Consider the following 13579-nt stretch of genomic DNA (forward strand, 5'->3'; position numbering starts at 1 on the left):
CCTGTTCTTTCCAATAAAAATATTTCCAATTCCCTCAAAATTAAAGAAAGTATTAAAAATAATGATTTTTGAGAAAAATTCAGTTTTTAAAATAAAGTTTATTTTAAAATGAATATTTTCATTGGAAAGAGCGGATTTTTTTACATAATATGTAGTTTATAGCTTTTGCTCTTAATGGTTAGAATCAAAATTAAATAAATAAACAAATTATATTTACTATTTCTAATTATATTTTCGTCTTTAATAATTATTTTTTATTAAGTCGTACAGCCATCAATTTATTTTTATTTTTATAAAGTTCAAAGATGATAAAATTACTTTTGCATGAGCATATCCTACCATGTCATTCAGAGAAATTATTGCGTGATAACTTTGATACTGTTTTGATTGTAGCATATCATGGCTCTAAAAATATTTTTGTTTGCTTTGCTTACGACTTGAATCCAAATTGAAAGGGTGGAAACATTTTTTTAGTTTCTTTTTGTGAGCACTTTGATGCCATTTCAAGACGAAAGTGATGCAAAAAAGTTATAAAAAGTTATGCTCTCTATATCGATACTTTAACGATTCTTACGTGAAGCACTCGGCACATTTGATGGCAGCATGTTCTATTGATTCGTAACGCCAACTCCAAAAACGTACCCATAGACAACAGGAGTTGAAGAAAACAATATATTTTATATTTAAATAAAGTAACATAATCTTACAAGACTTGTAAACAAATAAAAATATTTTGAGAATAACGGTATGTTACACACAATACAGTGAAACGGACTCAGAGTTATTATGCAATAATTCCTCTGAATTATATGGTATGATATGCTTATGCAAAAGTAATTTCAACATCTTTGAATTTTAAAAAAATAAAAAGGATTGATGGCTGTACGACTTAATAAAAAATCATTAATAAGAACGAAAAATAATTAGAAATAATAAAAAATTTGTTTATTTAATTTTGGTTTTAACCATTGAGAGCAAAAGCTATAAACTACATATATTATGTAAAAAAATCCGCTTTTTCCAATGAAAATATTCATTTTAAAATAAACTTTGGGGAAGATATCAAAAAAACAGAATTTTTCTCAAAAATCATCAGTAATGCTTTCTTTAATTTGGAGGAAATTGGAAATATTTTTATTGGAAAGAGCAAGAAATTTTACATAAAAATGTACACGTTTGAAAAAAAACAGAAGAGAAGAAATTGGTGAAAATTTACTTCAAAGCGTTGTCGGAACGCGACATGTCAAAGAAATGACAGCAGCGCCCCCACTAATCCCGTGGGTTTAAAAATCTAAAAAAATTCAGGTTGTTTTACCTTATCTTGACGAATATTTTTCTGTAGTTTAAACGAAATCGGTGACTATAATCTCAAATTTTATATGCGGATTCCATGAAATGACTCATATATATATATATATATATATATATATATATATATATATATACATACGTGCGTGCGTGCGTGCGTGCGTGCGTGCGTGCGTGTGTGTATATAATGTATATAAATTACACATAATATTTACAGTGGATATGAAAATATATGAAATGTATGAATATGTATGTACCTTTGTATGTGCGTGCGTGCGTGCGTCCGTGTGTGCGTCCGTGCATGTGTATTGTGTGTGTGTGTGTGTACATACATATTTTTACACTTCTTTTATTTTTATATATACTAGAAATATTACTTGTATTTTTGTAGGGAGAACTAATAGATCTGGTTTGTTCGCTAACTGTAAATAATTCCTAAAATATTATAGAAAGGTTTTTATTACATGAAACAGAATTGAAGGTAGAAAACGGCAAATATTGCTAACAGGTGATTAGAAATTAAATTCAAGGAATTAAAATTAATGTTAAAATTAGTTGAGAATCCTTGCGTGTGTCAAAGCGGGAATCGAAGGCGTTGGGAAGGAGTCACGGATTTCCGGGAAAGGAAGGGGGGCTGTTCCGATGTAATGGATGCGTGATGGCGTCGTTCTTAACTCCGAAACATCTTAAAAATGGCGATTCGGCTTGCTGCGATATCTTAGATCTTGTGCGTCCTTGTCGTTGTTTTAAAAAGGTAATGGTCCCAAAAAAGTAAAAGGAAGAGAGTCGAACGAGGACTATTACCTTGCGGCAAAAGAAATAGACAGAGATAGCGTAAGCGTGATATCACGCGCTTACCGTTGCTATGAGCGAGAGAACAATAGCGTGTGCGCTCTTCGCGCGTCCGCGCCTTTCAGCAGGTCCTCAATTAGACCTTGATGGCAGGAAATGCGCCGTGACACGTCCCCAGTTAGACGTAGCCACCCAAATACCACAATAGGAAGTTAAGAATTAAATAATAACTTATTAATGCAAGAGTCGAGAAGCTGAGCGACAGACACAATTCAAAACCAACTTGAACTTCGCTCGCTCGACGATCAGCAAATGATCGCCGCGGCCGCCCGCGGCGCCGCACCCACGCTCTAATTTGTTTTGAAAATGAGGCCGATGATGCAGAAAGCTTTTTTATACATTTCTACCCGCCTTCGACAAAGCATCTGTCGAATAAATCGCCTCAGGATCCACCGGCAAAACACACAATTTGGTGACAGGTTGCTTGTATGTGGAAGTAGCCGTCTTCATCGACAACTCTGGTCAGTCCGTCTGGGCCTGGATACAGCTGAGTCATCCGAGCAAGTGGCCACTTCCCTGGCGGATAGTGCTTACCGCTTATTAATACTAAAGTACCTTCCTTGATGGCATTGGAAAGATGGTACCATTTGGAGACAGCTTGGTACCGTTGTAAGCACTCGGAAGACCACCTTGCCCAAAAAAAGATCCAGTTTCTGTTTTAATAACTGCCATCGCGAAAGTCTGGATGTATTCACTTCATTTAGATTTGGTTCGGGAATGGTGGCGAGCGCTTCCTCGATCAAAAAATGACCAGGCGTCAAGGCGTCATAATCGGTAGCATCGTCTGTTAACGGGCACAACGGTCTCGAGTTGAGAACGGCTTCGATCTGCACCGTCAGGGTAGTCATTTTCTCGTAAGTAAACAAGGTGTCCTTCAACACTCTTCGCAGGTGATATTTTGTTGACTTCACCGCGGCCTCCCACTTTCCTTCAAAGTGGGGCGCTGAAGGAAGATTGAATCGCCACGTTGTATTATCATTCGCGAGTAAAGAAGCGAGATGACGTAACTCCTTGGAAGTCGTTTCAAATTGACGTCTTAATTCCGAGTCGCCTCCTAGGAAGTTTGTGCCGCAGTCGCTTTGCAGCGTGGCACAGATACCTCTTCTTCCGGTAAATCGCTTGTACGCAGCGATGAAGGCGTCCGTGGTATAGTCAGTGATCACCTCGATATGGATAGCTTAAGGGGAGAGTTTGCTTTAGGAGGTCTAAAAAAAGCGTTTTTTGGGGAATTTTTTTAGGATGGAAAAAAATATCCAAGTTTAGCAAACTTTTTGGGATATTTTTATATATATTTGAACATTATAAAAAAATTTTTTCAATGAAAAATAATCCAATGCAGTCGATTTAGGAGCACATTTGTAGAGCATCTCACAATTGAAGTCTCCTATCGGTGGGAAAGATGCAGATCGTAATTTTTGTCTGAAACAGAAAAATCAAGTAAAATTTTAATTTTCATACATTTTTCTTCTAAGTAAACTAAGAAAAACCCAAAATAATTGTGAAATTTAAAATTACTCTAAGTTTGAGAAAAAAATGTGCTTTTTGGGGGAAAAAAATCACTTTAACTTGCTATAAAAGTTGTAAAAAATTTTTTTTTACGAATCTTTTAGTTCAAATAGAAAAGGATACAAAACTGAAGCTGACAAACTTTGGTTTGTTTCGATTGGTCGTCTGCTTTTCTTGCAATCACGCCCACCAGTTTGTAATAATCGTAAAAATGAAAACTCGAGAAAACGCGCTTCAAAGTTTTCGATAAGAAAAAATATTAATTTTCAATTACTTACAGTAATAATACGCTAATCAGCTATTCCTGCTCCATAAAGCACCTTCAGCTTCTTCAAAAAACTCGTTCTGATGAATTTGCTCAAGTCTATGGGTCGTGCGAGCTTCCTTGCTGGAAAAAGACTGACGCCTGTTTTGCCTTTCGATCCGTTGTGCGTCGACGTTATCCGCAAATATCTTGCATATCTAGCCGACTTTCAAGTCGAGCAACTGCATTGTAGTCAGAACTGCAGAATATCCTCGTTGAACATTTCTGCAGCCATGTACGCAGCTATTTCAATGACTTTTTGGCCAGAATTTAAATGTTTCGGGCTCATGCGCCAGACAGTCGAGTTAAAAGATTCATTTGAATTTTGCCCGTCTAAGCATCGCGTTAAAAGTTCGTCATTTGAAAGTTCTTTGTAGATTGGGCGAATGTGTTTCTCGACGTTTTCATCAATTAATCTGGCAGGATGCTTGAAAGATGTAAGTTGATTCGTGGCTTCACCTTTGCGCCATTCACACTAGCTGTCGGCGCCTGTCGGACAATTCTCATGGCGAGGAGATTTATCCCTTAAACAATAATGATCCACCATTGCCATTATAGCTTTTTTCTACCTTTAGGCTAACTTGTCATGATATTCTTGTGATGAGCACTCGCCAAGAGTTAGAGCAAAACTAACCGTTGACGCTAGAAGCAGCTTAGTAGAAGCACGTATACAGAGAGGTATTATATATCTTTATAATTTGTACTATTGCACGGCACTACTACGAACTCAAAATATTATTCCGAACGACCGTTGAACCTTTTCAGGTATAAAATTCGGAGTAGTAGATCGAGGGGAAGAGCGCGCGCGCTCCAGTCTGTCCGAGCGCTCGCAAACACGCTCGATGTCCCACCGCTTTCAATGCTATATCTTCGAAAATACTGCGAATTAGCCTTTATAACTTTGGGTACATATTCTTAGATATATTAGGTATAGATTTATGTAATAAAAAAATCGATTTTTTTGAACTTTCTAAAGCAGACTCCCCCCCTTAAGTAGCGAGGCAAACAAATATTGCGAGGTATCCTTTGTATGTTTGTGCCGTCCGCCCTCTCCAGGTTTTCAGCGTCATCGGCCTGACATAGTCGAGATCTGAGTTGTAGAATGGCCGTGCCGGAGTTACTCGAGATGAAGGCAACTGTCTCATCAGCTGTTCACTGCATGAGCTTTGACTGTTCGGTATCGGGCGCATCGTGCACATTTCAGGATACGCGACTTCACCGGTGTCAGCGGATGTTAAAGCGGCGACGAGTGAGGTTTCTTTCGTAGGCAGGAAATAGCTCTCTTACAGGTAGCGGTGATACGTATCAATTTCTGAAAGAAGAATACATATTGAGCAATTTCCAATAAGCAACGCGTTGAACGGCGGCAATCAATGTATTGGTCGGACGTTCCTCTAGGTTGATGTCGGGGACGGGCTTGCTTCCAATCGACGGCCAGGAAGATAGCAAGTCCGAAAGCCATCTAGGATCTTCCCACCACAATTCGTGGTTGGAGAGAGCTTGTGACGTCAGGCCTCTTGTAGCGCAATCCGCAGGATTCTCTTTGCCGGGCACAAATGGCCACGTTGCGTTTGGCTGAATTTCGTGGATGGCAGTCACATAGTTTTGGACTACTCCTTCCAACGTCTTGGTGTCCGTTTATCCAGGTTAAGGTCACAGCAGAATCTGTCCAACAGGTTATTAAAGAGCGTCCCACTTCAACTACTGGTATTGTACTTGCCAATAATCGCGTTAAGAGCAGGGCGGTATTGAGCTCGAGGCGAGAAATAGAGAGTTGTTTGACTGGAGTAATCTTCGTCTTCGAGCGAACTAGGCGTGTTGAAATGTTTCCATCTTCAGTATGGACTCTCACATAAACTACAGCAGCCTTTGCTAACTGCGAAGTGTCAGAGAATCCGTGCTCTTCAACTGATGCATTGGCACGCATGTCGCCTAATCAACGAGGTATAGACAGTTGATTGAGCTGCTGTAAATGAAGTCGAAAGTTGTTACACCGTTGTTGCAATTCAGATGGAAGAGAATCGTCCCATCCTGTCTTAATTAACCAGGTTTCTTGAAGAATGATCTTAGCTCGAACTAGAATAGACGAGATCAATCCCAGTGGATCGTACAGTTGAGTTATTTCCGAAGAAATTACTCTCTTGGTTGGCGTGATTAAGTTGGGTGTTGTTATAGCTAGAAAATGGAATGTGTCCGTCTCTGGTTTCCAAATGAGGCCTAAGATTTTGCACAAGATAGGCTCAAACTCCACAACGTTACAGATTTGTTGTCAGTTTTCGGTAAAACTTCTGGGCAGTTGCTGTTCCATTTTTGCAGCGGGAACTGACCGGCTTGGCATAGTTGTGTCAACTGACGCACAATTTCTTTTGTTTCTGTAATTGATTCCGCTTCTCCGAAGATGTCGTCCACGTACCTGCCTTTTGTTAAGAGTACTATCGCTTTTGGGAAGCGACTGCCTTCATCCTCCAGCTGCTGGATCGTACGTAGAGCGAGAAAGGGAGCGCAACTAAAACCATAAGTTACGGTTGTAAGCTGGTAATCGACTGGGCGATTTTCTTTGTCGTACCATAGTATTCTCTGAAGATCCCAATTGTCGCGATGAACTGCAATCTGTCGGTACATTTTTACCATATCCGTTGCAAATAAAATTCGGTGAGTTTTCGACCATAGTAGAACTTCCGCTATGTCTGTTTGCAGCTTAGCACCTGCGTGCAAGATTGAGTTGATAGAGAGACCGCTGCTCGATTGACTAGAACCGTTAAATACCACTCTTAACTTCGTGGTGCTGCTGGACTCTTGGATAACTCCATGATGTGGTAGATAGAATACCGCAGAGGAGGATTCTTCGATGTTGTTTGCTGCTACCATGTGCCCCATGCTTTTATATTCTGCGATGAAAACAGAATATTGTTTTTTAAATGCAGGATTAGATTTGAATTTTTTTGCTAATCGATTCAGGGTATTGAACGCTGTTATCCTTGATACTCTCCCAAGAGCTTGGGGTTCCATTTCAATGGAAGCCGAACGACGTATCTCCCTGTGGCGTCCCTACTGTGAATGGACTGAAAATGTTGCTCGCATTTTTCTTCATCTTTGTTGAGTTTGGAGATTAACGGAGCGGAAACTTCTTCTTGCGTCCAGAATCGAGCGATGAGTTCTTTCAGTTCATAATCTGGGGTGCAGTGATATGATTGCACGGCTAATGGTCGTCCATCTATTGAGATTGTTCCAGAAAGCACCCAGCCGAAGATTGTCTTTTGTGCAAGCGGTTCTCCTTGAACTAAGTCAGGGAATATCACCGTAGTTATCTGAGCCGATTATGATGTGGATAAAATCTGACGAAGCGAAGTTTGGGTCTGCTAATTGCAGGCTATCAATGTGCGACCATGATTGCGATTTTGAGTTGTAGGCTGGCAATTTGGTTGTTAACCTAGGCAGCACGTATGCGCTAACAGTACATCTCGAAGTACTATCATGAATAAAATGAAGTTGCAAGGAGACAACTCCCTTGGTGTGACTGCAGAACTTGCCTCCAATTCCGACAATCGTTATGGATGCCGCTGACCGCTTGATCTTCGCACGTTGTACCAAATCTTCCGAGATGAAAGTTAATTCGGATCCTTGATCGATTAGTAGGTGTACCGCGTGGAAGTTACCGTCATCCTTTTGAAGTAAAGCTCTGCTTGTGGCAAGCAACGTAAGTTGTCGAGGAAAAGATGCTTGTCGGACTTGGTGAATGCATGCCTTTAATTGTCATTCTAATGACGGCTTTATCTCCTGGAGCTCTTCAGTTACATCCTTTGATTGCGGCTTGACGTTAGATTTTGCAGAAGAAACGTTTTCGTTCTGGTGTATAGTAGTATGGTGCTTCTTTGCACATTTCAAGCATCGTTTGTTTGAGGTGCATTTACTTGCAACATGAACGCCGAGGCAATTGAAACCTTTTCGATGTTTCGAGATCAAGTCTCGTCGCTGCTGAGCAGTCTTCGCTTGGTAACGTTCGCATTTTGCTAAATGGTGCGCAGATTCACACAACGGGCATTTTCCGGCATTTGCATCGGAAGAAGTAGCGACATAAGCCGCAATCTTAGAGCGGGATTTTTCGTGAGAAATTGTAGAATGTCCTTTATTTAATTTGGAAGTTGAAGGAATCGAGCTGATTTTCTAATGCTCGTATCCTTCCTAGTAGAAACTCGTTAAATTGCGAGAAGGTCAGGTATGTCACTGATGATCCAAACTTCATTTCCCATATTTCACAAGACTACGGATCGAGCACTTTTATTAAATAATGTACAAGTAATGAATCCCAATGATCCACAGCGCATCCTAGCGCATGAAGAGCGCCGACGAATTCCAACATGGTCGTTCGTAGGTTTCTTATTTCTTCAGCACTCTTGATTTTCAACGGCTTTATTTCGTAGATTCGATCCAGTTGAGCGGATATCAGAAATGGCTTGTTTTCGTATGTTGACAACAAAAGGTCCCATGCGACAATGAAATTTTCACTCGAGGCAGGTAGATTGGAAATCAAGCGTGCTGCTTCTCCAGTAACGCATGTCTTTAAATAATGCATCTTTTCTGCATCTGATAAATCTTTGTTGTTTTGGATCATTTTTGTGAAAAGATCGTAGAACGAACGCCAGGACTTGTAATCTTTTGAGAAATTTGGCAATTTAACTCGAGGCAAGGAGTTCCGGGGCAGCATTGAGATAGATGTCTCATGATCGAGGAACGAAGATCTGGAATTTAATTCAGCCATTTCCGAATCTTCTCGATGATTGAGCAGTTTGGCCCGAACATATACGTAGAAGGCTTAACAGCGTTCATATACGCGGGTCTTGAGATAAGGTTTCTCGCTCAGGTTATCACCTCCAGACAGTTATAGGTTTTCGTGTTCCTCCAGAAATTTATTCCAATTTTGTTCCAGCATTTCTATGCGAGTATTGATTAATTGACGGTTAAACTGTGTGGCATCCGTATCGTCAAAATCTGCGGCTTCTTGTATTAAATTAAATCTGCTCACTTGCAGAGCAATTTTCGCTTCTAATTGCGACATTCTCGTGTGAGAAATTATCCGGCTTGAAGGACCAAAAAATGTAGGGAGAATTAATAGATCTGGTTTGTTCTCTGTAGGTATATTTCTGGTATTTTGGACTTAGATTATTTTTGTCGATCGGCACTCAAAACTGATTCAAGTTAACCTTAGAATATTCTCGCAATTTTACTTCAGACTTTCAAGAGAGACTTGAGGTGGCAAATTCTCCCTTTTGTTACTAATTAGTTTTTTTTATTAATATATTCCGCGACTAGCGATCACAGCAAGCGACGTGCGTGCGAACCGTATAAGCGAATTCTATTGTGAAGGTGCGAGTTCTTCTATTATTTCAAATTTTTGTTTATTAAAATTAGTATAATTAAGATAGCGACTTTTTTTTCTTTTCTTCTTTTTTTTCGCGTCGCGGAAGTGCGTATCTAAGAAAATCGGTGGTGCTTCGACCCCCCCTTTTTTATATTCTTTTTTCTCTCCATTCATAGACGGTGAGAGTAGTGAACCATAGCTCAGAGCTGCAATTCCGTAAGGAGCGTAGCGGCCCTCGTCACTCGCTGAGAGAGCGCGTTTCAGCGTTCGCTCGCGGCACGCGGGAGGATCGTGCGCCTTGCTTCTTTTTCTTTCTCTGTCGCAATCTCCCATCCTTTCGAGGACGACTAGCCAACGGTGCAGGAAGGTGCGCGCTGAGAAGCGTACGTCCTTCCCCATCAATCGCCCCTACGAAGTCATAAGACTTTAGCGTAGGCGCGGGGCAACCGGCGCGCTATATGCGTTCCGACATTTTTGACAGCACCGGAGCGGACACCAAAGACGGTGCCGCTACCAAACCAGGCGCCTCCACCCAGATCTATGATGTGAGGTATACGTCTCTCGATCTTTTCGATCCACGCCTCCAGGCGATTCAGCATTCTCAGTATAACAATAATAGCAGTCGTCGCGCGAAGCATCAACCGAGCGTGCCGCCCGACTATTCAAAATATTAATTTTCCATCTTGCGTTAATTGTTAATTCTAAATTATAATTTAAAACATGAGAACTACGAAAGATATGGCATTCCCCGTCACAGGGCGGGAAGATCAATTAAATAAAAATATGTGTAATTCAAATTCATATAACCGTGCTGCAACTCTCTCTCTCTCTCTCTCTCTGTTTCCGTTCGGCAGAGTAGAGTGACATATAAAAACTTGAATAATAATAAAAATTCGCGATCCTGATCCCGCCAGACGTAACAAGTTACAAAATAAATCTAATGTAAATAAACAAGCGTAAATAAACAAGGAAATAAGCAGTAAGCATTGAAATATTGAAGATAAGCTATCTAATTGTCTGGCATTTTTAACGACGAAATTAAGAACATGTATAAAGTATATAAAATTTTACTATTAATAACATTTTATTAACCTTTAGACTGCCGGCAGGATCACTATAGTGCTCTGCGATTTGTCAAGAACTTTGCATAGTATGTATCTATATCCAGTATATAGGTATTCTTTTTTGTAACTTTTCTATTATGTTATCTATTTTCTTGGAGTCTAAAGGTTAATTTAATTTTACGTAGTTAAAGCTAATAGTGATCTCATAATGTATGAATTAAAATACATGATAAAATTTCAAAAATCATTGTTTTCTATATTATAAGTTATTTTTTATTGAGATTGTATTGATCATACATCCTTAATATAATTACATTTTACATAGAGAAATGACTTAATTAAATCTATGTAAAAATTAAATTTAAAAAATAGTAAAATTAATTTACAATTAATTAATTATAGATTTAGATAGATTTATTTATTTACCCCTCCCTCTTGGGTTTGGGGGACTTCCTTTTTACATTGCTTTCTTAACAGTTTGGTTTTGCCGACACATGTTTTCTTTCTTTCTCACACCTTTTACATTCACTTTGTTCTCTTATGCTAACTTATGTAACTTATATAACTTATATCTAATTTATTGTTTTAACAGATCCTTAACTTTGTATTGCGCTATATCACAGAATACTAAATACCCAATATGGGTCTCCTTTATAAACTATGACTCTAATTTTTAATAGCTAGTATGACACTCCTCCATAATATCGCCTCTCCTTTCTTCCCGTTCCACCCTTTTGCCTCTTCTTTTTATTTTATTTGTCGTTTTTCATTTCTTCCTGTTTCCTTCTCTTTGTTCCTCTCTTCCTCTCTCCTTCCGTCCTCTTCCCTTATTCTTTTTATCTCCTTTATTCTTAGGTAGCTTCCTAGTTGTTCTCCATCATATCCCTCCATTTTCTCCTCTCCTCCCGTCGTCCATTTGCATTCTTTGATTACGTGCTCCACCGTCTTCATTCCTTCCTTACACATCCTGCATTTCCTTTTTTCCTCTTCTTCCCAAAATTTACTTGCTCTGAATTCGTTTCCACATCTGAATCTTGCTATTTCCTTTATTCTCTCTTTTTTCCCTCCTTCCTCCAAGTATTTAGGTTGTTTGTCCTCCACTTGTCGTATTCTTTGAAGTATCTTGATCTCTTGATTCTTCGTATTCTCTCTTCCCTTTTCTTTTCCTCCAACTCTGTCTTCCATTTCTCTATCACCTCTTCTCCTTTATCTTCCTTTGCCTCTTCTTTCCATCCTTCTATTCCTCCTTTTTCTAGCGCTGCTCTCCTTTCTTTTCCCCAGTTTGTCTGCTCCCAGTCTTCTCTTCAATTTCTCTCCTACATTCTCTCTTTATTGTACCTGGTTCCGCCTTCTTCATTTTTTCTTTATGTTTCATTGTTCTCATTTTAGTTTCCGTTCTTATCTTGTTAATCTTCATCTCTTTTACAATATATGCCGGTGTGCATCTGTCTACTCCTATTATCCACTTTAAATATTTCTCTTGCAATTTTTCTCCTTCTTTCCATTCATTCCAGCCCCATGCTTCTACTCCGTACAGTACTATGCTTTTAACCATTACGTTGAACATCATCATTCTTCTCCTAATATTCTCTCCAAATTTCCTCTCTCCTATGCTCCACACTTGTGCCATCGCCGCTATTCCTCTACGTGTTACCTTCTTTATGTGTTGTCCGTCCTTATTGTTACTCTGAAAGTCCTATATCCTAGATATTTGTAAGTTCTCACCTCTTCGATTTCTTTACCTTCCCATCTCCACACGTTTTTTTCTTTTCTTCCTTCTTTCCTAAATACTAACATTTTTTATTTTTTCACGTTCAATTCCATATCTTTCCTACTAAAATATATTTCCATCCTTTTTAGTATTGTGTGCATTTCTTCTCTTGATTCTGCTATTATTGCCACATCGTCCGCATATGCCAGCGAGAACCATCTCCCTCTTCCTATCGTTGTGCCTCCCATTTGTCCTCTTCTCAGAAAATCTTCTAAGTCCGCCGTAAACAGTATAAAGAGTGGGCTTAATGGACACCCCTGTCGAACTCCTTTTTCTGTCCAGAATTCCTTCGTATGTCTCTCTTCCACTCTCACCGAGCTCCTTGTCTCCTCATAGATTTCCTTCACTCTCTCTACAAGGCTTTTCCTTACTCCTCTCTTCGTCATTGCGTCCCAGAGTTTTCTCCTATTCATTCTGTTAAAAGCTGCGAAAAGCACGTACAATTTTCCTCCCTTTGTTCTTAGTCTTTTCTCCGCTGCACATTTTAACGCAACTATGTATATTATCTCCCGTGGGTTGAGTGCCTATCGGGCGCGTCTCCGGGCGGCGGATAGGAGGACGCCCGGGTGGGAAACTCTGGCCCGGGTCTAAACCCCCGCGTGCCCGGGTGGACCGCCCGGGTAGTAGCGGTTATAACCTGCCCCGGCGGGCGTAAAACCCTGCCCAGGGGGGGGGAAAGCCGTTACCGCGGACCAACTCCCCAAGCCAAGCTGGAAGCCATCGTGGCGAGGGCTGCGTGGCACTGGGGGAGCAGTGTCTTGAACGATGCCTCTGGGGAACCGGGCGAAACCCCAGAGTATTTAGCCTTACCCACGCATGCGGGGCTCTGCGTGGGTGGACCGTTTATTTCCCTAGCTGCTCGTGGGAACAAAATGGAGAGCTTAAATTCAACACTAATAAAAACAAAACTCACGGAAGACACCCCGATGGAGGCTTCGACAGAGGACTCCGGAAGGGTAGCAGAAGCGGGATCGGGAGCCGAACGGACCCCTATGGGCACGGGAAGCACCGAGACCGCGGAGAGAGGAGTGGTTTCGGGAGCCGAACGGGCCCCAAGGGGCACGGGAGGCACCGAAGCTACGGATGCTAGGGCGGAAAAGGAAGGGGACCTCGGTAAGAGGAAACTCTCCGGAGCCGCGAAAAGGAAGAGGGCTCGGGAGCGAAAGGTGGAGGCTCAGGCCCGGGCGCAAACCCGGGAGGGGCCTCTGCCGGCCGCTCCGGGGACCTCGACCTTGACCGACCCCCGGACACCGGTTGGGGGGGTTCGGGGGGGAGCCGCCGGTAAGCGCCGGAGGGGCCCCGCCGAGACCCCGCCTTCGGTGGAAGGGGCGACAAAGAAGCCGAAGGTCCAAGGGACCCAGGCTTACGCAGATGCCGCGGACCCCCTAACGAGGGTGATTGTCGCGGAGGGGTAC

The 13579-nt window shown here is 41.1% G+C and overlaps 2 protein-coding genes across 20 annotated transcripts in view; one reads left to right on the top strand and one right to left on the bottom strand.

Moving 5' to 3' along the window:
* Window positions 1–13579, top strand: part of LOC105839109 (serine/threonine-protein phosphatase 2A regulatory subunit B'' subunit alpha) — a 310192-nt gene that overhangs the window by 215604 nt on the left and 81009 nt on the right. The window lies entirely within an intron of this gene.
* Window positions 1725–10081, bottom strand: LOC118645585. Its single transcript, XM_036286965.1, has 2 exons — window positions 3945–10081; window positions 1725–3579 (listed from the first exon to the last, which is right to left on the bottom strand). Exon 1 carries the CDS (start codon window positions 6977–6979, stop codon window positions 6188–6190), a length of 792 nt encoding a protein of 263 aa, XP_036142858.1. The 5' UTR covers window positions 6980–10081; the 3' UTR covers window positions 1725–3579; window positions 3945–6187.

This window comes from Monomorium pharaonis, chromosome 5 (assembly GCF_013373865.1).
Source record: "Monomorium pharaonis isolate MP-MQ-018 chromosome 5, ASM1337386v2, whole genome shotgun sequence".
Taxonomy (NCBI): domain Eukaryota; kingdom Metazoa; phylum Arthropoda; class Insecta; order Hymenoptera; family Formicidae; genus Monomorium; species Monomorium pharaonis.